The sequence below is a fragment of the Lagopus leucura genome, unplaced genomic scaffold (assembly GCF_019238085.1).
Source record: "Lagopus leucura isolate 7727_CA_CO unplaced genomic scaffold, USGS_WTPT01 Super-Scaffold_100002, whole genome shotgun sequence".
In the NCBI taxonomy this organism is placed as follows: domain Eukaryota; kingdom Metazoa; phylum Chordata; class Aves; order Galliformes; family Phasianidae; genus Lagopus; species Lagopus leucura.
In genome coordinates this window covers 70,954,434-70,981,609 of record NW_024962263.1, presented here as the reverse complement: position 1 = coordinate 70,981,609, position 27,176 = coordinate 70,954,434, and the positions used below count along the sequence as shown (strand labels likewise).

Sequence of the window (27,176 nt, the reverse complement as noted above, 5' to 3'; positions counted from 1 at the left end):
CAGCCGAGCGAACGCGGACTTCCAGCACCTCGATAAAAAATAAAAAAGCGTTTCCAGCACGGGCAGCGTTCAGCATTCCGACACCCCTCCTCCTCTCCATCCACCTCCTCTCCGCAGGCCCCAGGGCAGCCCAGCCCGGCGGGATCTGCCCCTCCGCTCCGGGCACGGCAGGGCCGCGGCGAGCGCGTTGCGACTTCGCGACTCGCGCAAAACTCGGGCCGGGTGGGAAACACAAAGGCGGCACAGAGAGGGAAGGAAACGTGGGGCTCGGAGGGGAGGGGGGAACGCCCACACACGCGCCGCAGCCCCGGGGACAGCTCCGGGCCGGGCGGCTCTCCCCGCGCTGGCGGAGTGACGGCGGCCGGGGCTGAGGGGCGGGGCGCGGACCCGCGGCAGGGGAAGCGGCGGGGGGCGGCGGGGGGCGGCGGGGGGCGGCGGGGGATGGGAGACGCGCGTTCCCGCGGGCGGGGCCGCGGCGGGCCCGGGCTCGGGCTCGGCCTCCGCCCTGAGCGCCGTGAGCCGGGGGAGGCGCGGGCTCGTGCTCGCGCCCTCGCCGTTGCCATGGCGCCGCTTGACGTCACGGGCGGTGCGCTGCCCGTGCGGTAGCGGCGCGGTGATTGGCGGAGACGCCGTGTGTGGCGCTGGGAAAGAGGCTGCAGCGCAGCGAGCCGCGAGATAGGCACAGTCCGCGCCGGCCGCCCGCTCCGAGACACCGCGCCTCGCTCCCGCCTCGCGTAGGTAACGGGGCCCGCGTCCGCCCGCCGCTCCGATACCCGGGCCGAGGCGAGGCTGCCGACAGGCCGGCAGCGCCGAGCCCCTGCCCTTCCTTTCGGGCGGCTCCCAGCGGGGAGGGAGCGGGGCGGGGGGGCTCGCGGCGAGGGGCGGCGGCGGCAGGTGAGGGTGGCCGGGGCGACGCGGAGGGGAGACGACCGGCTCGGTTCGGAGGGGCGGGGGCCGCGGGGTGTGGCTGCGGAGCAGCGCGGGGGCCTTCAGCGGGGCCCCGGGGGGTACAGCTCGCGCCCCCCCCCCCCCCCCCCCCCCGCCTCCCTTCCCGTCGCCGCTCCGGAGCCGGGCCCGCGGTTCACCCCGCGCTCGGGACGGGAAGGCGGCATCCTCCTCCTGCCGCTGCTCCGCCGCCCCCGGCGCTGGGCGGAGGTGAGCGGGATTAAGGCGCACGGAGGTGGGCAGGGCTGCGGCGCCCGGCCGCCATGACAAAGGCGCGGGCGCGGCGCTCGGCGGCGGGCGGATGCGGCGGGCGCGGCGCGGGGAGGGGAGACGAGAGAAGAGGAGAGGAGGGGCCGCCCTGAGGCGGGGGCCGCCCGCCGCCCTCCGCCCTCCCCGCCGCCCGCGGCTCCATCTTACGGCGGCGCGCGGCTCTCCCGCAGCCCCGGCGCTCGGCGGCGGGCCGCCCGCGGCAGCGCGGGCCTCGGCGCTCCTTAAAATGGCTCCTGAGCGCTGGGCGGGTCGCCGAGAGGCGCTCCGGGCTCCCGCCCCGCTGCTGGGGAAGGGGCTGCCGGAAGCGCCGGGTGACCGAACGGCTGAAACGCGCTCGGTTTTTGCCGTCTGTGGGAAGTAGCGCGGCCGTTGGCCGTGGTTTCTTGGTGTAAAAATGACAAAAGGCTACCGGGTAAGGTGCGGGGTTTTGTGTTGTGTGTGGGAAAGCATGAAGCATCCTGACCGAACTGAGGTGAGCTTTGAAGGATGATAGATCCCGAAACATGTTGCCAGGGCCTCGGAGGGGACTGTGCCAGGTACATAAAAGGGGGCGGGGGCGCAGGGAAGGACCGTTCTCCCTGCCCCCTTAACCAGGCACCGGGGTCTCTACGAGCAGACCAAGCCTTGACTGGATCTGGGTTACGAAGCATCCCCACCAGCTCGTGCTAGTAAAATACTGACATCGACGTAATATTTCTTCCTAACTGCAAAAACTTCTTTTTGTCTCTGAAAAATATCTGGGTCAGAAGGCCAGCATAGCCCAGCTAGAGAAGGGAGGCTCACACTGCTGGAGGTGCGGTCCTTCGCGCTTAGGGATCTGCGCTACTCTGACTTGAGAGCATTGGATGTGGGGTTTGATTGGCAGATCCCTCTTCCAGTCCTTTCTGGATGGAGTGGTAAGATTCTGTTAAGGAACAGAGCTGCGTGGTACTGCTTGCCTAGCCGCCTTTTTGTCCTTGTGACAAAGATACCATTGGCTGTTTTCTTTATCAATTTAGTTGCATTCATAATTAGGTGCAGTTGATGCCACAGCTTGAATGCGTTCTTAAGAGAGAGTGATGGCAAAGAACTGGGATCGTGTGCGCACTTAAGATAGGAATTATTTGCTTTCAGTTTCTTTAGATGCTTTTGCTTGCATTTCAGAAATAACTTAAACCATTTAACAATTCTTTTTTTTAGAAAGAAGCAATGACTTTAAGTTTTCTGTTTGTGTGTTTGAGTGCTTATGTGCCTTGCATTCCAGATTTCAGCTGTACTTCTTATAATTCCAGGCTACTTAGAGGATGGCTGCTCTGCATGAGAAGTTGAAACATTTTTGTCCTTAACCAATGTCTTAATAATGCCTCACTATTTTTCCTCTTTAGAAATATCAGCATGGATAAAAATGAGCTAGTGCAAAAGGCCAAACTGGCTGAGCAGGCTGAAAGATATGATGACATGGCGAGTTGCATGAAGTCTGTGACCGAGCAAGGAGCCGAGCTGTCCAACGAAGAGAGGAATCTTCTCTCTGTTGCCTATAAAAATGTTGTAGGAGCCCGTAGGTCATCTTGGAGAGTCGTCTCAAGTATCGAACAAAAGACGGAAGGCGCTGAGAAAAAACAGCAGATGGCTCGAGAATACAGAGAGAAAATTGAGACTGAGCTAAGAGACATCTGCAATGATGTGCTGGTGAGAAATAATGAAACTGTTGATCTGTTTTAACTTAGAGTTGCAGGGTGAGCGGCCCTGGGTCCTGTTAAGGCTGCCTCTATCTGGCCTTTAATTAAAGCTGTGGTGTCCTACAGCATTTCTGAAGGACAAGATTTGGAAACTGTCTAACTCTTCTTTTTCTCTAATATATCAATTCTTTTATATTAGCACTAGTAACTGTATTTCCATGTATTTGGAGACATTTTGAAATCTTGTGTTAACTTCTCGTAACTATTCCCTTATATGCAGTATTTATTTGAGTCTGAAGCGGGTAAGGTTTGGTTTGGGGTTTTCTCCTCCAGCCCTCCACCACACAGTATGTGTGTCCCAGATCACACTGATTTCTGTGACTTTAAGATGCTGCACTGGTTGTAAGAGGTAGTTCTTACTCTACGGAAATTGTGCCCCTCCCTGGGTAAGATGATGTAATGTTAGTTATGACTCAGCCATGCAGAAAGCTGTCTGCAGGAAGAGGCAGTAGCAATGCTATGATAGCCTCTTAAACTTTAGGCTTTCAGAAGTAGACAAAAAAGGGGGATTCAAAGTTAAGCATTTTCTGTGACTTGTAGTTATGTTCAAGTCTACATGAACTATTGCTTGGTAGATACATTTTTTTCAGTGGCAAATGGTTTCATAAAGTCTGAACCTCTTTCAGATGCCTGTGCCCCATTGTCTGTTTTTCCGACTGTCGGTACCAGCAGTGCTCCAACGAGCACATGAGCAGAGGGCATCCTATCCTGCTGCCAGCTGTGAGGTAGCTGTTGCTGTCAGCTGGATGTGTACCCTCCTGGTGTGTCATCCTATCTGACAGGGTCACATACCTGGATGTGACAGTGGTGTGTGATAGGAGGGAAATCTCAAGTAGCTGAGCATGTGCTTGAAGACCTGATGTCAAAGTAGAAGTTCCATCAATGGGTAGCATAAATTTCATACGTTGTATAGGATAACTAAATGCCATTGGGTGCTGATTGCCTCTAGAAGGCTGGTTCTCCAAGGGTGTGTGGAAGTCAGCTTGGGTAACTTTTGAGCCTTGGCTTCCAGCTTAGGTTGCCTTCCACGGTTCTGGTAATGCAGCCTGTATGGAGGTTTCCTTATTTTGTGAGAATAACTTCCTCTGTGAAAATGGAAGTGCCAAATTTGTATGCAGAGGAAGAAGCTGGCTTAACGCTTATGTGAGGTGGTAGCTCATCTGTTGAAGTCTGGAAAATAGAGATTTTTAATCTGATGTTGTAAATTCCTTATTTCTTTTCAATTTTTATTAATTTATTTTATTAATGAAGGCGGGTGCTTCAGAATGATCTGAGTTTCTTTTGTAAACTACACTTGTGTTGAAGGAATAATTTCAATTACGCCGTTGGGCTTAGAAACCCTTCTTAGCAGAGCTTAAAGTGTTTGCAGTTAGATTTTTTTTTTTTTTCTGATAATGGAAACCAGATGAAGGCAAAACTAGCTTGCTTTTATTGTGTGTGCTAAACAAGACTAAAACAAAAGAAATCCTAGTTGTTGACTCCGCTGCAGTAGCTGACTTATCTGGGAGAGGGGAATGCAGGAGGGGAATCTTGTTTAAATCTGTTCCATCTTAAAAAGACTTGTGTGTGTGTGTGTGTGTGTGTGTGTGTGTGTGTGTGTTTAACCAGAGAAGTGTAAAGCATTCAAAGACATGAATATTCTTTGACTGTTACTACTAGGCAGCTAACGTCTTACTCATTTTCAGTGTTGCCAGTCCAGTTTTTCTTAATAGAAGAAGGGAAAATTGCTGTCCAGATGAAGCAGTGCCTCAGGCAGTGATTTATAGTAACTAAATCTAAATGGAAAGAGTAATTTTAAAATGTGGGGGGGAGGAGTGAAATGTGATATTCAAGTGATACGACTTTAAAAATGCTTACAAACAGCATGCACTAAATTTGAGAATTGCAGTCATGGATTAGGTTATATGCTAAAATGTTTGTTAGTTGAATTGTCCCGTTCACATATGTTCTTACTTGCCTAGAAATGTGACTGACTGTATTCCTTTACTTGAAATCCACTTTACTTTACTGGAGGGGCAAAAAAAGTAGTAAAGTAGTTTGGCTTTTTTTTTTTTCCATGACCAGGAGTCTGCGTGTTGCCTTATGCAAAGGAAGGACTAGGATTTTTTTTTTTTCCTTTTTAGAAGATTCTCTAACTTTTGCATCGTGTAGCCTGGTGCATAACAGCTCACAGGAGTGAAGAGTAATGCTTAGCAAATCATGGTTTTTGTTAAGTATGCCATTAACGTAACCAGGAGTGTTGAATTTCCAGAGTTTTCTATCAGGAAGCCTGTCCGTTTCAGTACAAGTGCAGCTTGAATACTTTTGTATCCTTTATTAAGACTATGTATCTGTTTGAGTCTTTGTCTTCAATCGCTCATTGGGTTCTTAAGTAACATTTAATGCCCTGGAGTGTTACATCATGGCTGAGCATGGAAGTGACTGCTGTTCGAACTTCTGTGTTGAGGGGAGGAAAACAACTAAGGGACTGTGACTAGTGAGATGCAGCCAGGGCTGGCTCCTCTGCGGCTCCTCACTCTTCCCTCATTTGTTGGAATCAAACTCCAGTGGGTTGGAAGAAAAAGCCCTTCTAACCCACTTGGTGCAGAGTATGTACCAAACTGTGTCTGGGTTCTGTTTCCAGCTCTGCCACTAATTTAGGGGGTGAATAAGAGTGGTTAATGATGGACTTTTTTCTTGGTTTGTAGCGACGAGATGGAGTGATTTTAAATATATATATATATATATATATATATATATATACATAAAAATACACACAGGCAGTTACATGAGTTGATCCAGCTGTTTTTCTTTATGCTGACCTTGCTATGAAAAGTCAGCATCTGTGTCTTTATCTCCTAAATGTTCCTTTCCTTGAGCTTTACATGGAGACCCCTTACAGCTCTCTAAGCAGGTGAACTCATCCTCCTGCCTGCTGCTGCAGAGGCATCAAAACTCTTGATCCAGCACCAATTCTGTCAGATGTGTGCTGTAGTATATTTGGGCATATTATAACCAACTCCAGTGTTTCAGTTGGCTTGGTAGCACTGATAAACTGCAAGTAATTGTGATCTTGTGTGTAATGAAGAATGAATTTCCAAATACTTCAAGAATAGTGGGGGAAAGACATCTACAGATGATGCTTGAGCATGGCAATGCACAATATATTTACTTGAGTATTACAGAGAATTTCCAGCCTCAGTAATTTCATATTGATACAGGAAATTAAACTCCTAGTTAAGTAATTTTCCTCATGTTAGCAAAGTGTGTGCTTCGCATCCCATTTCACTTTTTGCAGTAGAAAGTATGTCTGAAATATGCCTGTGTAATAACCTCTTATTTGTCATTTCCATATTAAAAAAACAAAACAAAAAAAAAAAACAAACCAAAAACCAAACAAACCAGATATTAATCAACAGGTGTGGATTTTCTTCAAAATGCTTTTTTGCCATTAGTGGGAATCAACTGTAGCTGAAGTGATTTGCATTGCATTTACATTAAGGTGAGTTTTCCAGCTGATGAGGATTCTGAAATACAGAGTATGTGTAGAGAGGTCTTTGCATGGCTGGTGTTTGATATTTCTTACTGCTTGCATGTTGGTTTTCAGGAGATCTGAAATACTATAGGCTTTCATGCAGCTTCTGATATGAGTTAAATGTAAATGAAAAAGTTTAAAACAGCATTTTTGGTTACTATGAATGCAGTTCTAAATGGCTGCCTTCTACTGCTGTATGTGCCAGCCTACAGAACAGTCCTTTGCATTTCTTCCAAAATGTCTGGTGTGATTTGTCTTGTTTGTCCCCTGTGCCCAGTCTTCTGGGTGATCTCTCTTCCTCCCCAAAGTTCCCTACAGTTTCATCTGAAGTGGATCTTTGCTCACTGTGAGCAGCTGCTCTTTCACTGTTTCTTTTCTGTTTGGGTCCTTCCTCTTACTGTCTGAAGTGCCTTCCTGAAACTGTCCCCATAGGTGGTACATGACATCCCCCCTCCCTGCCAGAGAAGCTTAAGGATAATTGTGCTGTTCAGGACCCTCTGAATAAGATGCTTTTGTCGCCAGGTTATTATTTCATAGACCCTTTTGAGTTGGAAGGGACCCTTGAGGGTCATCTAGTCCAACCCCTGCAGTGAACAGGGACACCTACAGCTAGAGCAGGTGCTCAGAGCCCCTAACAGTCTGACCTTGAATGTCTCTGGAGATGAGGCATCCACCTCCTCTCTGGGCAGCCTGTTCCAGTTCCTCACTACTCTTACTGTAATAATAATAATAATAAACCCTTCTTTCTTATATCCAGTCTAAATCTTCCTTCTTTTAATTTGAAACCATTTCTCCTTGTCCTTCTTCCTAACATCATGTCCTAAAGCATAAAATGGTGCTCCTTGTGTGCCTATTTAGATTTCTTTATGTTTTCTAAATGGAGATCCATAAAGGTGGTTATTTTTGTGAGAAGAGAAAGTGAAGTTAAATCTCGACTAAATTACTTCAGTTGTGCAATTCTTTCACATGTATTTTTTTTTTCCAGGGTAGTAGGAGGAAGGCTTAAGTAAGTAGTTTATGGGACAGCAGTTCACTGGGGGCTGAGAGCAAAATTCCATTCGGAATGCATCCAAATGGCTTCTTAAAGAACATAGCACAGAATTAATGCTTGTTGCTGTTGTAATAACAAATTCCTCAGAGACTATTTTCTAAATGCTTGCAAACACCTGGTATGTTACTGTTTTAACATCTGTAAAGCCTCCTCCTGTGTGGAATGTCCTCCCTCCTGCAGACAGCCACATGCTTTTTGATGCTTGCAGACAATTGTGTACATGTGGGCCATTCCTAAAGCTCGCTCCTGATGGTCAGGGAGTGTGGCTAGCCTACAGAGTGGTGGTAACAAGCAGAGGGGTAGAATGATTGTATTACACAAACTCCAGATGCTTTCATGGCATTTTTTGTTAGCGCCTCTGCGATATTGTCTAAACTAATACATTTAGTTCAGTGACTCCTTTGGGCTGATTTTTATTTTTCTCTCTTTGAGAGACCTGTGCTATGTAACTGATCTGTCTTGGGGGGGGGGGAGCCCTGTGGAAGGGGGGCAAATTTGGGAAGTTCAACTCTGCTCGAAACAGGTATGCCTTCATCATTTGTCAGTCTTGTCCAGTCAAATTTGGAGTATCTTTGAGGATGCAGATTACAATAGGCTGTCCAGAGAGGTTGTGCAAGGTTTGGTTATACATACAGTTAAAACAAAACCATACCCATCTGTGAAATCAGAACTCCTTGCATTCCAGCTCACCTGCTGTCTCTTGCACTAACAGACCTTCAGGAATAGTCTGGCTCCATCTTCTTTAGGCGGCTGCCCAGTCCACTGCAATAAACTCTGTTGCTATTCTCCAAGCTGAGCAAACCCAGCTCTCAGCCTTTCCCCATGTCATGTATCCAGCCCCATAACCATCGTGGTGTCCCACTGGCCTTGTCTCAGTATGTCTGCCTTGCACTGTGGAGCTCAAACCTAGGTGTAGAACTCCAGGTGTCCTCTCCTGTTTCTAAGTTTAATACTGAAAAATGTTAACTGGTAACATGTTAGTGATGTGTGTGAAAATAAATGAATATTTGTGATTCAAAAATTGCTTATCTGAATGATTATTTTTAAGATACTGCTGAGCAGAATATGGGTAGGGTTTTGTCCTTTCCAGGATGATCAAAGCTTTTAATCAACTCTCCACAACCAGGTTTTTAAGTTAAAGTTCTGCTGATATAATTGCTCAAGCACACTGAAGTTAAGAGGCTGAGATGACTTGTATCAACCTCATGATTTCACTTTGTTAATCCCTTTAATCACTTTCCTGGTTGTAGTTACACCCCTTCAGGTGTTTCTGGTTTTTCTTTTTTTTCTTTTGCAGTGCCTAAACTAAAGCAATTTCTTTTGTGCTTTTTCTTTTTTTGAAGCATGGGTGCTGTATTGTATTGTCCCTGCCTATAGCAAGGGTTTGTAACTAAAAGATCTTACATGTCCCTTCCAACCTGAACCATTCTTTGATTGAAACTGCTGAAAAGCTCTTGAATCAGAGTTAAAACGCCCATGGATTTGTTCAAATGAAACTGATTCTTAGTTATCAGTCATGCAAAATTAATCTGTTAGTTTCTGTTCACTTTATGTTGTTTGTGTAACTATCTGTAAACAGATGAAGCTTCAGCTCATGTTTGACAGGATTTTTCAATTCCAGCTTATGTAAGAAACTTACTGGTGGATGGGTCCCAAGAGTAAAGGTGAGGCTGTACTTAGTAGTCTTAAGAAGAAACATGTCTATAATGTTGATATTTTTTTTTTTTTCAGTGCACCCATTTATCATAAAATTTGATAAGTTGTTTTGCATAAATGCTAAAAAGAACTTAAATATGCTATTATTTCTGCTACTTGTATTTGCTGTGCGCGTGTGTATACATGTATCTGCATCCTCCACATCTTCTTGGATTGGTTGGATGTAGAGCAAACCTTAATGATAAACAGCAGCCTGCTGAATTCACTTCACTCTGTGTTAATGCTGCTTAACTGGCTTTGATTTCTTTTTATAAAAAAAGCAAAACCTAATGTATGTAGTGCTTCTACTGTTCAGTAGCTTCCAGTTAACAGCTGATTTACTTGAAATCAATCTTGAGTGTTCATATGCTTTAAAGCACTACAGAAATAAGCAGTAAAATAAAAATTGATCACAATTATTTTCTAAATTTTTTTACTGAATGCTCTTGCATAAGTGCTTATTGTTCATTGAGATCTGATGGAAGACTTGCAGTGCCTGTTCTGATCAGCAGTTGTAAGTCATGCTGCTGCTAAAGAAACCAGTATGTCTTTTTAATCAGATTTAATGCAGATCAAATGAAGTAGCAAGGTTTATTTCTGGATGTTATTACGCCTTGTAATTAGCAGGTAAAGAAATATTTAACAGCAGGAATCCCAGTTCTTCAGCCTGTAATTGATCAGATCTTCAGTCTCTAATTGATTAGATTCTCCTAGGGCAGAGCAGGCTTACATTACTGCCATGGTATTTTAGTAGTAAAGTGCTTTTATTAGCATTATATGCTATAAAGAACTCCTGATAGATACGTTGCTTAGTGCAGTGTACTGCAGGTTTCAGGTCTCCTCAGAGATCAAGTTACTAAGTATAAGTTGTTCTTACTTCTGTTTCTTAGCAAGGATAAAGTGTTACATCATGTCTCTGGGGGCTGTTAATGGTATCTCTTCAGAGACCGAGACTGCAGAATCTCCAGGCAACTCCAGCAGTGTGTTCCAGTTTGCAGTACAGCCATGATGGTTCATGTAGACATACCTGTCTAGCAGAAATTCTCATCCAACTCAAGTGGTTTCAATTCTGGATTATCACAGGTTTCTTAGAAGGAGTTCTGTGGCTTTTTAATTATTTGTTTATTGAAAAATGGTGAGAAGTGCTTTTGGCACCTTACTGCTTTATTTCAAGTCCATAGCATTAAAAAATCACTGCGCTGCCAAAAGCACAGGGAAATGCTGCAATTGGTTTTGTTTCTCATTGAGTATTAATGCCTATAGCAATGCCTTAATAAAACCTTGAAAAATAATTAGGATTAAAGTAAATTCCTTATTGGCTGCTGCCTTCTATATGTATTTTCTCAGATTCCACTAAATTGGAAAGGTGTTTTCACTTAATTAGAATTCAATTCCTTCACTGTCATGTGTTTTTCAGCGTGCTTTGGTAAAAGCTTGTAGCCATTAGTATGGGTGAGTTAGGCTTCTGAATAACCTCTAAGAATATGTCCTGATATTAAATACATCTGTTTCCTGTGCCATCATTTCTAACTGGAAGACAGTGGTAGAAGGAAGGAGCTAGTGGCAGGCATGAAGGTTGAGCTGAGGAAGGCAGGTCTGCAAGGAGAGCTCTGTGTTTGGCTGTGGAAGCCTGGTGTGAAAGATGCTGCTCCTCATTGCTGCAGTTCTTATGCCTTCCCTTCACTGCAGATAGGTAACATGGCCATACGTACTGGATCTTGGTGCTGAACACCCCCTAGGTGTTTTAGTGCATACACCTACTTACTGACTTAGTTCTAGCCCCCGGTGCACATGTGAGCACGAGGATGATTTTTCTGGGTGTCCTACTTATTTCTCCCTTGTCTTCCTCCGCTTGCCCATATGTGACACTGCTTTTGTTCTCTTTTTACAGAAACGTATTTAGAATGTTTTAACAAGATCTCCTGCACGAGCTGAAATGTATTGCTGCTCTTCTACACAGGATTCCTTTTTCTGCATTAGTCCTTTAGTTCTTTTTTCCCCCTTACTGACTTATTACTCTTTATTGTCTTACTGCTTATTACTTATACTCCTATTACTCTTCGTTTCTGTGCTATTTCCCCTTCTAGTTCTTCCTCAGATAAGCAGCTGCTTTGCCATAATTAAGAGTACCTTTTTCCTGCTCACCAATGCCAGATGTCCCTGTGCATATTGCATATCCCACCATTGCTTGAACTCTGCACTGAGTCCCTGCCTACAGGATGGTCTGTGCTTTGTTCCATCATCCCAGAATCTGAATTCTTCCCCTGCTAAGTCTCATCATTCTCACCTCATCTTTTCTCTCCTTGCCTGAGTCAAGCTGCTGCTTGCTTCCTGCGTGGGCAGCCAGTTTGATAGAAGGAAAGGATAATGGGTACAGGCAGCAGACTTGTTTTCAGCTGTTCCATCAAATCTCCAGTGCAATAGCAGCTACTGGTATTTGTCAGACTTTCTTGTATACCTGTTCTGCTGAGTGAATGAGAGGGTAAAAAATCTTCAGCTGGCTTTAAATAGAGACTTTGTTTTTGGCCAGAGTAGAAGGCTGGCAGCAGAACGGTCCTCTTGTGGTGTTTGTGGGTTGTGTTTTCCCCCCTCTTCTCCCTCCACCAAGAGAGTTGGAGGCCATCCATGAGGCAGCAGTCCCAGAGCCCTGATACTCAACTGTGAGTAGGACTGTCATCAAAAGCATCCTAATAGGCTGTTTCAAAAATGTTTGGGAAGGGATTGTTTGAAAACATCCCTCTTAAAAATAAGTCACTTTCCTCTGATGGTTTAGATAGGTGTCGAAGTAAAACTGCTGGCCACAGATGGCTTGGTCGAGTCCTTTGTGAGTATCCAAATCTGTGTAGTGTAGCTAATTGCACATAATATTTCATAGCCTGTGTAACTTCCCTGGCTGTGATGCTGACAAAAAACATGCACAGAAAGCCAAACACTAGTTTATTATAGGAGTGATTGGTGTCTTAAACTTGTCCAACACGTGATTTACTTCAGTTCTGTCATCAAAATAGAGGCATGTGAGGAAATATGTGCAGAAAATCTCTGTAAGCTACTATTCTAGTTAGGTAGCTGAATCTGCTTTAAGTGCACATAGTTGTTCTTGCAGTGTGTGTACCTGAAATGTTGATCCAAATTAGTAAGTTGAATGTCTGCCTGTATATACCTGATACTTTATAGCTCTTGAAAGTACTTGAGCTCAGTTGTGCAGGTAAGGCATAATGCACCAAGTCAACATTGTACAAACATTCTGGATAGCTTTGTGCCTCAGACTACAAATGAATAGCTGTTTTGCTGGAGCAGTGGATGGGCTTGGTACTCTCTGTGTATCAGCTGGTCAGTGTATCAGTACATCTGAAAAGCTAAATCATAGGATTCACTGAGCTTCAGTTGGCTGTAATTGTGTTGCTTGTTCTACCACAGTGCTTCAGCTGTGTGTTGCTCTCCTTAGCAGCCATCCTTTCTTGTTCTTTCCCTCCTCACCTTTGTGTAGAATGCAAAGTAAATAGCTACCTGGATGGTGTAAAAAGTGCAATGAGGGCTTCTGATTCTTGCTTGGAAATGGTAACTTCAGATCACTTGAAGAGTTTATCTAGTGGTCTTCTGAGGGGGAAAGAAAAGAAAGGCAGACTTGAGCACTGGAGCTAATGTTGTGGGTTTTTTTTTATAATTGAAATTGGGAAGTAGATTTAAGAAAAGTAATGCTTCCTCATGCCAGATATGTCAAAGAAGCTGTAGATATTGAACTAACATACTGTGGCCACTTGTGTGGAATATAGATCTGGTTACTGCACTTTGAAACCACACTTAGCTCAGGAAGTCCCTACACATGGATGTGTAGTCCCTACACATACCAGCAGCATGGTATTTTTCTGATGGAAGCTTCTCTGGGGCACTGTTAGAGATGAGGTGGTAGAATAGTCCTGTTGGCCAGCGCAGTCACACTGGTGTTCTTGTCGTGTCCTGAAAAAAGATAATGGTGTGTGGTCTGTGTCATGAAAATATTGGGCCACTGTCAGTTAATGTGCAGTGTCAAAGAAATGGGTTTTCAAGCGGTGCTTAAAAAAACATGCAGTTTTTTTCATGCCTTCTGGGAGACTTAAAAAAAAATAAAGAGCTCTTCCCTATGCCACATAGCCACAAATTGATGACAAGTAATTAAAATTCAGCAAATACAAGCAGAACTGATAACCATTTAAATTGGTTAATACTTCTGAACTTATTCCTTTCAGTTTTTGCAGGCAAATTTCTTTTTCTTTGCTCTCTAGAGTTTTCTACCCAACTACCTGTCTCACTAGAAGTTAATTCTTGGTAATTAGAGAGCTGTTTTGTTCTCAGTACTTAAACTGTAAGTTACCTGCTCATTTACAACTGTATTGCTGTAGAATCAGGTGATTTTGTTCTTAGGACTTGTTTGTCAGGAGGGGAATATCTTAAATGGAGAATTGAGCTGTTGAAATCTTCAGGCATTTGAGTAATTATGTAAAGTTCCCAGGTAATCAGACTACTGAAACTGAGCTTTTAATAAAGGGAAATATGCACAGAACTGTAAGTAATGGAATAAAATTAAGGTATTGGTTTTTTTTAATGCTTGTACAGTGGATTTTGGAATAGTCTTCTGGGCCCAAACAAGTCATTTGCCAGAGATGCAAATACTTTCAAAAGGATATTTTGAGACTGTAAGGGAAAAAAAAAAATCTATTCAAGTCTCTATGGGTTGGCTTCCTGTCTTCAACAGAAGTTCTCACCACAGCTTGACAAACTGAAGCATATATGTAGGTCATTCTGGAAATAATGCCTCCTATTTATTTCAATAGAAAATACAACAGATACAAAGAGCACAATAGCACTACTTGGTAGAGCAAATTCTCAGCGGCAAAACAGCATTTTTCAACATAATCACTGCTGTCAGCCGGTTCACCTGGGTGAACTGCTGGGGCTGCTCTTTATTTTATGGTGTGACAGCTGTGCACAGCCATCCAGAACATGACTTGCCTTTCATGTTGCTGTTGCCACTGCTGAAAAACCCACTGCTTCCCTGTGCTGCTGAGTCTCCATGAACATTCAGCAAGTGTTGGTGTCACTGTGTGTCGTTTTTTTCTGTGTAGAGGAATTCAGCAGTATGCCTTTGTTCCATGCACACTTCTGTGTCAGATGATTTTCTGTCAGACTGCCCCTCTGCTGCCATCTGTCACAGCAACAACATCTAACAGTGTGCTGGTGGGAAGGTTCAGCCTCTACTGCTGTAGAATCAGCATCTGCTGATGTCATGGGCCAACATAATAAATGGGAAGCATTAGTTTTGGAGCATCCTCATAGATTTGCTGGCAAGCTTTCTGTAGAAGGTGTTGGATTTTTATTTTTTTTTTTTTCCTTTTAAAGGCTGAATCACTACTGTTGTACTTCTCTAATACCGAGCTTAACTCTTAAGACTTGCTTGCAAAACTGCAGGAACAAGTCTGTAGGGGTTTCCATCAAAATAGGCTCAAAACTCATTGTGCTTATGATTGTCATTGAATATATCCTGCTCTAGCTAAAGAACTTAAGAAAGTGAACTCTTTCTAATTTGGTGTTTAATATAAGCCAGAGTTGAAGTTCACTGGTGGAATGGGAAAAAAAGAATTGTGCTGATGCAGTCTGTTACATCTTTTGAGACAAAGGCTTTCTCTGCTGCATACTCAGTGGGGGTACGCACTGCATTTGTGAGATTGCTTATCTGTGGTATGTGTGAGCATAGCTGGCATCTTTGAGCCTGAAAGCACTGTCTGTCCCAGTCCAGCATACCAAAACCTATTATCCACAATTATTATTGTTACAGTTATTGCTACCAGTTGGGAAGTGTTGAAGCTTGAGCTTTTCATTGCTAGCATATCAATAAGAGTTGATATTCAAACGTAATGCATGTATGTTTAACAGATAGGAAAAAATAATAATAACAATATTTCATTGAAAATCATCTTGGAAAGAGTGCTTTCAACTTTGCTATGAAAAGTATTTGAAGCACTTGTACAAGCTGTTACAGGTTTTAGCAGCTCTGAGATGCTGCTGCATCTGTCTGCTTGGCTGCAATGCCATGGTTCGTTTCACGACAGTTAACTTTTGCTGTCATATTAAAAGCTCTGGCAACTACAGTTGAAGAGCCATGGGTTTGGAAGAGGGGTGGCTTTTCCTTGAGCAGGTGTTTCTGCTAGATTGTTGTTTTGGCATTGCAGCTGTCCATGGCATCGTAGTTACTGCATACTAATAGATGTTCAAAAATGGGTAGAAACTTGGCACAGTAGGTAGAATGTCTTAAATGAACATGAGAACCTGGCTACCATGTAGGTGTGACATAACCCTTCCTCTGTGGACTTCCCTTAGTGGTTGGGATGCCACGTGCATTGTGGTGATGTGGCTTAGCTAACAAGCTTCTTAGTTACAGATGAGCATGTTGGAGCTGTTGTGGACTGGTGGTTACCACATCATCATATGGTGATCAACTCTGCTGATAAACAGCATCACATCGACTGGTAACGGAGAAGGAAGACAGCCTCATATTAGAATGGTTGAGTACAGCATCTACTGATTAAGTAGTAGCACTACTTAATCAGTTCTTGTTTTATCTGTAGGAATCTTATTTTTGGGCAAATACTGAGATATGGCTTCCTGTGGGAGAAAAAGTTGAATCTTACAAATCAGCTTTGCAGTTAAATTTTCTTTTAAGACAGAATTCCCCAGAAGCTGGAGGAGGAACACCATTAAATAATGTCAGATTAGTGTGTTGTTTTTTTTTCTTTACCTCCTCTTGTTTCATGATGTTCTGTAACTGCATTCTAAAAGGTTACTTATTTTATTGGTCTTGTGTGTGACTTTCAGTAGGCACACCATGCAGATTGCTGCTGTCACTGCAGTTCTGAGGTGACTGAGTATACTTCAAGTCTTCATGCTAAATATAAAGATGTTCTGTGTTTATAACTTCATGCCTATAAAGGGGAGTACAGCCTGAAATGAAAAGACCAGTGCAAGTAAGAGAAATTGAATATGTGTCCTGCCTGGTATCTAGGTAGAAGAGGCTTCCTTCACCCAGGCAGGAGTGAGCTACCTGTGCAGTCCAGGAGTTAGACTTCACATAGCTTGTGCTGTGTGAATAAACAGCTGTTCAGAGGGATTTTCCTAGGTCCTTAGTCTTCAACTTCAGCTTAGAACGCTTTTTGCTAAGGTTCTTATTCACTCTCCAAGCAGTTATTGCCCTGCTAGCATCTATCATAATTAAGACTTGATTGATAGTCTTTTCTCTTCCATGTCTGCTTGTATGATTTAAGTCATTGAGTTAACTCACTTGAGACTTAAGTGAAGTTTAGATCTGGAAACTTGGTTGCTGCAAATGGACTGAGCAGAGCTGTACTTTCCAGTCAGCTTCCTTTAAAATGCAGAATTTGTTTCTTGATCGCTGCAAATACCTTGGTCAGGCCAATTAATGGAGTGTACAGAGTGAGGGCAGCTCCTCAGGGTGTTGGGAGGGTGGATGCAATCTGCACCTGTCTTAACTGCAGTCCTACAGAGACAGCCTAATAATAATAAGCCTTACTGTCAGTAGTTAAGAACCATCAGATGTCATTTGAAGTCTCTGTCTTGGCAGGGACAGTTGGTATTGTAGATCTGAATGCTGAAGTTCTGTAAGGGTGAGAGCAGAGCTGTAAGTAGTTGCAGAGAGCCAACGTGTGCCCTGTGTACCTGGCAGCCCTCTGCTTGTGCCATAGTGCTGTGGCAGCAGTGGCACCGAGCCCTCCAGGTATAGTTTGTGCCCTCCAGAAGGATGCCTCTGGCAGCTTGGCAGCCTGCTTGGCTCTGTACTGTGCTTCTGCTGTCCTGCTCGTGTCACATTACCTTTGCTGCCAAAGGATCATCTGTGTTGTCATTCTAACAGAAGCAAGAGCATTTCTTGATGTTTCCTTGCACTGTTATAAAGTGAGGTTATGGGCCAGCCCTGGCCATGCTGAAAATAGCAATTAGTAAAGATGACTCTTTCCCCCATTATGTTGAAATGGGTTTTCAAGCCGTGCTTAAAAAAAATGCAGTTGTTTTCATGCCTTCTGGGTGACTTAAAAAAAATAAATAAATAAAGAGTTCTTCCCTATGCCACATAGCCACAAATTGATGACAAGCAATTAAAATTTGCAAATACAAGCAGAACTGATAACCATTTAAATTGGTTGATACTTCTGAACTTATCCCTTTCAGTTTTTGCAGGCAAATGAAGCCCACTTAGTGTGGGTTGTTTGAATCTAACCAGAGCCTAAGTGTGGCTGAACCTTGTCTAACTTCTGTTTCTGGCAGCCTGGCTACTTCACTGCCCTGTCTGATGGCAGAGACCTACTGCAATAGGTCACTTCATTTTGACAGTTTTCTGGTTTCTGATTTCATTTTGAGTACTCAACAGCTCTTCTGCACTTATTCTGGTTTTTAAATAACTGGCTTTTCTTTCAAAGTCTGACTTCAAGCATTCACTATCAAGAAGTTTGACAGGCTTGTGCCTTAATTTGACTAAATGTGTTGGAGCTAGTGATTTTTTTTCTTTTTATCATAATAGAACTCCTGCTAAATTACATGACTGCTGCAGCTGGTAACTTGCTATGTTAATTTAATAAGCAGGTAGAACAATCTAGGGGAAAAAAAAAACAAAACAGGTCTTAACTGGTGACCTGGGAGGATTTGCTGGGGTGACTCCAGAGAGCTGCCTTTGCTTTGGAATGGATGGGCAGCTCCTGTTAGGGCAGCATGTAGTCACATAGCTGAACAGCTGTTGGTTCAACTGTCTAGAAAGGCAGGAATCCAGATTCACTGTGCAGTTTCTCTTCGGTGATTCTAGTGTAGAGTTCCACTTAATGCTAATTAAAAAAGAAACAAACCTCATTAGCCTGGCCTAGTTGCCATTGCCTGCGTATGGAAGATTATTTGGGTCTTGATTTGGCAGCTGATATTTTGAATCCTTTTATCATCTGTGGATGCAGACTTCATTCCATTGTGAACACTCTGCCCAGACTCTTTGGATTGTGTTATTTTTGTCAGGGCCTACAAAAACCCTTCCTTTGGCTCTTCAGCACTGGTCTGCTAAATGAACAGACTTCTTTCCTGTTCTCCCTATAGAGTCACAGCATGGAACATTCCTTTTGGTACCCACAGTTGTGATCCAGAACACGTTTTTCCTTATCTGAATACGCTATGTAGGATGTGACAAAAATAGGCAGAAGTAAAGCTGTCTTGACTTTGAAATAGATGGTAGCATAATCAAACTGTTGGTTCAAAAGCTATGAAAGTATGCATGTTCAAAACGCTGTTCTTTGCTTCCATTTTAGTCTCTGTTGGAAAAGTTCTTGATCCCTAATGCTTCGCAAGCAGAAAGCAAAGTTTTCTATTTGAAAATGAAAGGTGACTATTACCGTTACTTGGCCGAGGTTGCTGCTGGAGATGACAAGAAAGGTATTGTATGTCAGTTGTCACTATATTTTTGTTAAACTGTATTGCTTTTAGTGGACAGCAACGCTACTGTAACTTTTGGAATAATTCTTTTTCAGATGTAGATTTCTTTAGTAATAACCTTCCTGTTTTCTAAAAAGAAATCATAGGCTGCTGGCTTTCAGATGAGCTATGAAGGTTTGTGTACCTCTGCAGTCTGAAGCAGGAAGCAGATGTGCAGTCTGCAGTCACAAAATCTTGCAATCAGATCCAGTGTATGCATACAAGAATGTGCCTTATCGCTGAAATACCACTTTGTGCTTTTTTTTCTTCCTGGATATCTGAGTATTGTTGTTACCTTCTTGCACAGAGTCACTGTAGCTTTCTGAAGTGTTTTTTTTTTTTATGCTAGTTCTGTGTTTCTGCAGCACGCAAGGAAGTCTGTGTAGGTTCAGTGAGCAGAGAGACTAGAATACAGCTGGGGAAGAAAAGGATTAATAAAACAGATGTTAGTGTTAAGTAAACTTCTTCCATAGCCATGGTATTTTGATTTCTAAATGGTTTTTATTTCCTGAATTTGTTATGCAGTTTGTCCTAATAGCAGGTAAGTTGCCTTTACTCAAGTTTGGTGAGTAAAGTTAAAATACTGTTCTTAACTGCAGCAATTAAGCCACCTGGTGTATTGAAGAGGCACCTACATAACACCTTGTCTTTGTGCAGTCACCTTCACTTTGGGAGGATATCTTACATTTAGATAGCACTGTTCACAACAAACTCCAAGCCATTTCCTGGAGCCTGTCTCCACATTTATTATCCACGCTGGATAATAAAGTTACCAAGGCTAGTAAGATAAGACTTAGTAAACTAGGCTTTGATTTGACTTCAGGTGTTTTCTGCATGCAAGCTGACCTAGTCTGGTGACTGCAGAGTCCCATGTGTAACAAATATGTTGGTTACTGTGTATCGTAGCAGACCTATTTTTGTTCAGTAATCTGTCATGTACGAACTAGAAGGTATGTTCTCATGAGGGTAGTTACTGACTATAAAGTTAGACTGTGAAAACCTTTGTTTCATGTAATTTAAAACTTCATTTTTATTCAGCTCAGTATCCTAGCTCAGCAGTTACCAGTGGGTTCTGACTTGCAGATAAAGAAAAAATTTGGAAGCCCATCTGGCTCGTAGTTGCTATGGCTCCTCAAGTCTTTTATCTTGAAGGCTTTTTCTGCATGTTAGCTGTGATGCCTAACCTTAAAAAGGACCAACTGATAATGACTGTAGCAAATAATGGCCGTTTAGTTAAGCAGATTTTTTTTTTTTTTTACTGCATCCATATAAAGCTCTCAGGTATAGGAATTGGATTTTTGCCTTCATAAATCAGCTTACTGTGTTGACCACGGTTTTCTTATGGCAATCTGGTGGGCAGGAATGTCAAGCAGGTGGCCTCACCCTGCTGCTTCAGCCTTCAGTTTTGGAGCTGTATGATGCTGAGGAGCACGAAGTTGAATGTCCTGCAGATTTCTCACACTGGATGACTCACTTCAAAATAAACAGAATATACCTAGTTTTGCTATAAATTCCATGAATTGGTGTTTAAAAGGTAATTCTTGCCTTGTCAAGCAAGCAAAACCCACTTTTTGGGAGCTTTTCCTCAAACATAAACATCTAACATAAAATGCTGAAGTTAACTGAAGCTGCTTATTTTTCATGCCGCTTGTTTTGGCTTTCAGAAGCAGCACCATTTTCTAAGACTTTCCCAATATGGAAATAGTGAAACACCTCCCACCATTTCTAAATTTAACTTCCTGTAAAACCAGTTCTTCTCAACCGTAGTGTGCTGAGTGCTGAGTGCTGGACGTTTTCAGGGCAGTGCAGCAGATGTCTGACTTCTCTGAAGTGCTCACCTGGTAGCAGTGAATTAAGAGGGCCAGAGCCCTGCATGAATATGCAGGGAAGAGTGTCCTCCCTCTTCCACGTTGAGAACAGTTTGATACTTTAATGCCTATAAATCTTCAAAGCTGAAGCAATGGATATTGTGTATCAGAAGTACTCAGACTCTGAAAACAAATACTGGTATTTTTGAGTACCTAACCTAAAGATTTTTTTTCTTTGTTTCTGAATACGTGTGACTGCACTTAGAAATCACTCCGGATGTATTTCTGGTTTGATCCAGAAATCAGGATGTGAATCCTCTTTCATCTGAGTCAAATTACTTCCTGCCTACCTCTTTCTCAGATATATAACAGTCTTTGAGAGTGCAGAATAATGGTCCCTTTGTTCTGAGTGTCTATCTCCTGTGGTCATCAAGAGCATAGTCCAACTTCTGAGCTATGCTGGGCTGTATTTACTTCAGGTTTAGGTATGCCTCACACTACCTTTGCCAGACAGTTTGAACGAGGAGTCGCAGGTAACTGAAGGAAAGGCATAGGGGTCATTGGGGCTTTCTGTGACTCGAATGTGCATCTGTAATGCTTTGCAGTATTTGAAGACATTGAAATTGTGTCATATCAAACCTATGTATAGTTAAGCCTTCAGCATTGTATTTCTTTCCTGTAGACTGTTGAGTTTTATGTTCGTGAAACACTGTAAAAGTGTTGTAAGCATCTGAGCTGTTGCTGATACAGGCAGTCAGGGGTAGCAGAGATACTTAAATCTGTGACATAGCGATAACTTAACTAAACTTTTAGACTATTAGAAGAAGTGGAATACTTACAATGTAAATGCTCATTAACAAGTGTTCACTCTTAGGATAATTTATTCACACAACCATGAACCGATTTTATGTCAGAACACAGTATTTGAATTACTCACTTGCTGTGGGTTTTGTTTGTTTTATCCTAAAGGGATTGTGGAGCAATCACAACAGGCGTATCAAGAAGCTTTTGAAATCAGTAAAAAGGAGATGCAGCCAACACATCCTATCAGATTAGGTCTGGCTCTAAACTTCTCCGTGTTCTATTATGAGATTCTCAATTCCCCAGAGAAGGCCTGTTCCCTTGCAAAAACGGTAGGTCTGCGGGGGGTGCAGGGGGGGGTTCCACTGATTTTTATTTGCATAACCTTTTGTTGCGTGGCTAATGAGCTTTGGATGTCTCTTTCATCTCTAGGCTTTTGATGAAGCAATTGCTGAACTTGATACATTAAGTGAAGAGTCATACAAAGACAGCACGCTAATAATGCAGTTACTGAGAGACAACTTGACAGTGAGTATTGTTACGTTTTACAGACTGCTCATAGCAGAACTGGTCCTTACAGCGCTGAGTTGTCCTGTTCGCCCCAGCTGTGGAATTGTCTGTCACTTACAGATGAGTTCACATTGTGTTTCCCAGTGTGTATCTTTCTCCTGCCCAACCTCCTGTATCTGTAGGCTGACTGCCAGTTCTCTAACAAAACAATTCAACCAAGTGTTTCACTCTTTCTATTCAAGCAGTTTAGCATGTTGGAATGACGTGGTTTGGAAACAAAACAGTTACCTTTTTATTGTAACAGCATTAGTGAACACAGTTGCATTTGCTACTTTGAAAATTCAGTATGATTTCATGTAACTTGTTCAGCGTGCTTGCACTGTATGAAGACTTCATAGCAAATCCATTTAAGGGCCTATTGTTGTATATCTGGCTGGTTTTTAACTTTAGTGAAGCTGAAGTTGGAATTGTTGTAAGTCAGGCTGTTTGCAGGGCAGTCATAGGACAGTCTTATTCCTTTTTACTTGGACTCAGCTATCTGTGGTGTAAGATGGGGGCTGTCACTCTGTCATAGTAAATAAAATCATCATCTTGGTTTTTTAACCTACCTGGAACTGTAAAAACAGCAAAGATAAATGTCTAAACAAGACAGTTTAGATCAACAGCAAGCATGCAGTGCTGTAATTAATGACATAGTTCACTTCCCAGTCATCTTGTGGAGGAAAGGGAGAACTACAAGCAAGAGTAGAAAAAATAAGAGGCTCTTCTTTTGTTGCCAGATGTAACTCCTTGTTCCTATGTTAAGTGCATTGAGTGTTGGAGACTTTTGCAAATACCTGGACTTTTCTTATTGTAACCAAAGTGAAGTTGTTCAGTTACATAAAACTGGAGCTGCCATATTTTCTGTTTGTAAGGCTTTATTTGCCTGTTTCTTGGAACCTCTTCCACTCGAATGGCAACATAATATATTTCTGGAGAACTACTTGCAATAGTTCCAGCTGTTGATTACAAAACAAATGGCAGAGATTTCTCAGCCTCTGTAAGGGAGACAGAGACAGCATTGGCTTCACTCTGTGTGTACTGTCCCTTGGGTGAGATTGCTGTCCCTCAAATGAGAGATCAACTGAAATAGAGAATAGAAGCAACTTCAGTTGCCAGCTTCGTAGTGAAAATAACATGCAGCTGGCCATAGCAGTTTAAGAGAGCTTTGCCTTGTCCTGGAGCAAAAGTTGGACTGAGCTTCCACACCGTGTGTGTTACCTTAGCAGGACCTGATGGTTAATGTCAGGTTTCTATTATAAGGGAGATTTTTCTAGGTAGCTGCAAGATTCCATATCCCTGTCAGATGGGTACCTCCTGTGTGATCTGTGTGAGTACTGCTCTTACATTAATTCCTGTTTCTTCCACAACTTTTGATGTAACTTCTGACAAAGACTGCAGTGAATATCCTAAGTGTGGAAGGGTCTGGTCTGCTAGTTATGCAAGTCTCTTGTCTTTTAGACAGTGCAGTAGGCTCTTTTAGAGCGTGCAGTAGCAGCTTTCTCAGTTGGTAGTTCTTTCTAGACTGAGTTTCATCTGTCTGAAGAAATCTGTTGGGGACCGAAGGCAGAGAAGTGTTCAGAGGATTTTTTTAATATAGCAGATCAAAATTTGTTTTACTGGGATTGCTAGGTATTTCATCTTTGCTGAGTTACGAAATTGTCTTGTGTGTTTGTTTCTGGGGAATATCTTTGCCCATTCCTGTTCCCCTGAAGGCTTCTCTTCCCAGCTGGTTATTTAAACTCTGCTCTCTCAGTTGGGAATTCTTATACCAGACAGGCTCTTCTTAGTAAAGAAAGGTACGTACGTATCTCTAGATGTTGTAGAGGTAAAGTTTTAGAAATGAAGCATCTGATAAATTTCTGACTTAAACTCTTCTGCCTGCATTTCTTAGAAATGTGTGGAGTGGTGCTGAAATAAAGTAATGGATTTAAATGTAGTGTAGAGGTTAGAAACAGACAAGTGTGTTGCTGTCTCAAGTAGACTATCTTGTTGCTTAATATCTTTAGTAAGGAGTGTTTAGGGCAATGACTTTGTGTTTTTTGTAGTAAGAACAAGGCTATTGGGCTTGCACAAGATTCTCTATCGTCCTATAATTTTTTGAAAAGGGTGAAGTGTTTCTGGTGCTCATTTTCTTTTTTGTTTATAAGCATCATATGAGACCTGCAATAAGGTAGATCCCAAGCCATGCTAGAATGCGGGCAGACAAAGAATTAAGTTATTCTTGGGTTTTACTGCTTACTACCATAGAGCATGAAGGACTCAGTTAAGGCTGCTAAAGCTCCAGGGAGAGATTACAAACAGCATTAGGCTGGTAACAGTTTGTTCACATAATAATGATTTCTATGCTCCAGGTGTTGCCTTGGAACTGATATTTAGCTTCCTAAGTGATGCTTAACTTTGATATATGGCTCCTTAACATGTTTTATGGAGCTGAAAATAGGATTTGGTGTATACAACATATATATATATATATATATATATATATATATATATATATATATTTTTTTTTATATTTAGCCAGATATTTCTTTTCTCCTTTCTCTGCCCTCCAGGTTTGGAGGCACTACAGGCTTCTCTTTAAGCAACTGTCTATATGTGTAGCCAAGGGATAGTGATTTTAGTGAAATGTGCTGTGTAGTTTGTTTTTGTTTTGTTTTTTTTTTTTTAATTAAAAACAAAGCAGGCAAATCTTTTAAGATGTCTATTCTGAAGAAAAAGTAGCATTCACTCTTCTGTAGGGCACAATGAGAGGCCTTTGCAGAAACTTTCCCTTCAGAAAGATGCGTAAATCTCACTTGAAGTCTCAAGAAAACAAATACTGTTAGTTTCTTATTTGTATGCATCTGTTCTTTATCTGACTCTTGCCTGCGTGTGGTTATAACATACCTATCCATGTGAATATGAAACCTTGGTTTTGACTGGTCATGGACTTCCTCGTTAAAGGAGTGTAGAGTTAGGTCATCTAGGACTAGATCTGCATTTTCATGTAGAAGTAATGGCCATTCACCTTTCCTGCTGTCTGCAAAGAGCAATTTGTGCATGTGCTTTTTTCCCCATGGCACTTAGTATAACCTTGTACAGTATTATTAACAAGAAAGCTAGCTTACCAAATGATGATTGCTGGTTGAGAAATATGTTAGGTATTAATACTTACTCTTTTCTTTCCCAAACAGTTGTGGACATCGGATACCCAAGGAGATGAAGCTGAAGCAGGAGAAGGAGGGGAGAATTAACCAGCCTTCCAACTTCTGTCTGCCTCATTCTGAAACTTACACAGTAAACCATTTGTCATCCATGCTGTCCCACAAATAGTTTTTGTTTACGATTTGACAGGTTTATGTTACTTCTATTTGGATTTCTATATTTCCCATGTGGTTTTGTTTAATATTAGGGGAATAGAGCCAGTTAACATTGGGGGAACTTATCTGTCTTCATCTGAGGTGGCCAATATAGGGTTGTGAAATTTTTATACGAGTTTTACATGTTTGGCATAGTACTTTTGGTACATTGTGGCTTCCACAAGGCCAGTGTTAAAACAGCTTTCTGTGTCAAGCGAGGAAGACTGCTTGCATGTTGGTCTGCGTGGTGGAAAAAAGGGATAATCGGTTGCAGCCACAGGTGTAGTTAGCATGAATAATCAAGCTGGAGCACACATGGCTGTGAATACAATTATGTCCCATAGATATTGCATGTCAAGTAAACATGTGAAATCTGTGGAATATGCCAATCAAGTGTACATCTGATTGCAGCTGAAGTGTTCCTTAAGACAGTTTGATAATCCAGTCAACTTTCTCTAGAGAAGGACAGAGAAACGGTTCACATTCCATTATTTGTAAAGTTACCTGCTGTTGCTTTCATTATTTTTGCTACACATTTTATTTGTATTTAAATGGTTTAAGCAACCTAAGAACAAATGTACAAGTAAAGATGCAGTAAAAATGAATTGCTTGATATCCATAATGACACTGTATATCGAGCACAGCAGTAAAACAAAAAAACCCATGTATTTAACTTTTTTAGGTTTTTTGCTTTTGTGATTTTTTTTTTTTTTTGATACTTGCCTAACATGCATGTGCTGTAAAAATAGTTAACAGGGAAATAACTTGATGATGGCTAGCTTTGTTTAATGTCTTATGAAATTTTCATGAACAATCCAAGCATAACTGTTCAGAACATGTGTATTAAGTTGATGTAAGTGGAATAAAAGTTTTATGAATGGACTTTTCAACTACCTTTGTAGATTTCATGTGATCTCTTTCCACTCTTCTTAAAGTAGCAGCAGTGTTATATATGGATTAAATATGGAAGTAGTTCTGTTAAGGAGAATCTTAAGGCACACTTGAGCTTGAGTTAACTTCATGGGAATTGACACTGAATATTGCACATCAGATTTCTGATTGCTCTCATTTGCAGCTTTTTAGGTGGCTGTTGCTTTCTGGCTGGCTGGTAACCTGGAGAGCTCTTAAACATACGGTCTCTGTACTTTGGGCCAAATGCATATGCAGTTATTAAAGAGCTGACCTCTGGATCAGTTTTAGTCAGTAGAAAGCCCACAGCTTCCCTTTCTGAGCTCTTTGAAGTACAACTGAGCAGGAGCCTCCATAGCATTCAGGAGGTTCAGGCTTCCTAACTCAGCCAATAGAAAGGCTCCATGGAGTAATGGCGTTCTTCCTTTCCTTGTCCCTGCTGATGTCTGTGTGGATGGTATTCACAGAATAACTACAGTGTTTAAGGATATTTAGTTCAAAGCTGAAATAATAACAGGAAGGTAGACAATCTTCAAATCATATCGCATCTGTCAGGAGCTGAAGCTGTTAGAAAATGGTTAAACTTTGTTACAATCTTCCTGTTGTGAAGTATTTATGTAATCACCATAAAGAGAGGGTTTGTGTTTTTATTTTCTTGATTGAGCTGCTCATGTAAGCAGAGATCTAAGTATTTTGTAATGTTAGGTACCTTATATTTGGGTGGAAATCTACCTTAGTGTCACCAGGTTCATCTTGCTCCTGGGAGGAATGAGATGAAAGGGAACAGGATTGCCTTAACCTTTTGTGCATAGGGGTGGTCTTAAGATACAGGTCAAACTTAAAAATTCAATACAGGCTTTTTCCTGTTTTTATTCTTAATAGTAAAAGGTTAGAACACTTTTGATAAAACACTTTTGATCATTGCATTCACTGTGTGATACTCTGTTCATGGAAACAGCTGAGTCTCTTATCCCAGAATTTAAGTATTGAGATTAGTAGAAGAGAGGGGTAGGATAGGTTAAGGTTTAAAATAAAGGTAACTAGGAACAATAGTAACCATTCCCAGAATGGAAAGTTAATGAA

General features: G+C 42.2%; 1 protein-coding gene across 2 annotated transcripts; it reads left to right on the top strand.

Moving 5' to 3' along the window:
• The first annotated feature begins 627 nt into the window (after positions 1–627).
• On the top strand, positions 628–26,074 carry YWHAZ (tyrosine 3-monooxygenase/tryptophan 5-monooxygenase activation protein zeta). Of its 2 annotated transcripts, none has more exons than XM_042869023.1 (6): positions 628–734; positions 2,580–2,883; positions 18,523–18,646; positions 21,463–21,626; positions 21,727–21,822; positions 25,020–26,074. In XM_042869023.1, exons 2-6 carry the CDS (start codon positions 2,590–2,592, stop codon positions 25,077–25,079), a joined length of 738 nt encoding a protein of 245 aa, XP_042724957.1. In that variant the 5' UTR covers positions 628–734; positions 2,580–2,589; the 3' UTR covers positions 25,080–26,074. The 2 variants fall into 2 exon arrangements, with proteins under 2 accessions (XP_042724957.1, XP_042724955.1); XM_042869021.1 differs by lacking the exon at positions 628–734 and adding an exon at positions 1,962–2,111.
• Positions 26,075–27,176: the final 1,102 nt, after the last annotated feature.

What these genes read in the sequence shown, in the direction of transcription:
- YWHAZ (XM_042869023.1), top strand. Translation starts at nt 2,590, where the DNA reads ATGGATAAAAATGAGCTAGTGCAAAAGGCCAAACTGGCTGAGCAGGCT. An exon ending in ACATCTGCAATGATGTGCTG is followed by an intron (nt 2,884 to 18,522) that starts GTGAGAAATAAT and finishes CTTCCATTTTAG; the next exon opens with TCTCTGTTGGAAAAGTTCTT. An exon ending in CCTGTTCCCTTGCAAAAACG is followed by an intron (nt 21,627 to 21,726) that starts GTAGGTCTGCGG and finishes TTTCATCTCTAG; the next exon opens with GCTTTTGATGAAGCAATTGC.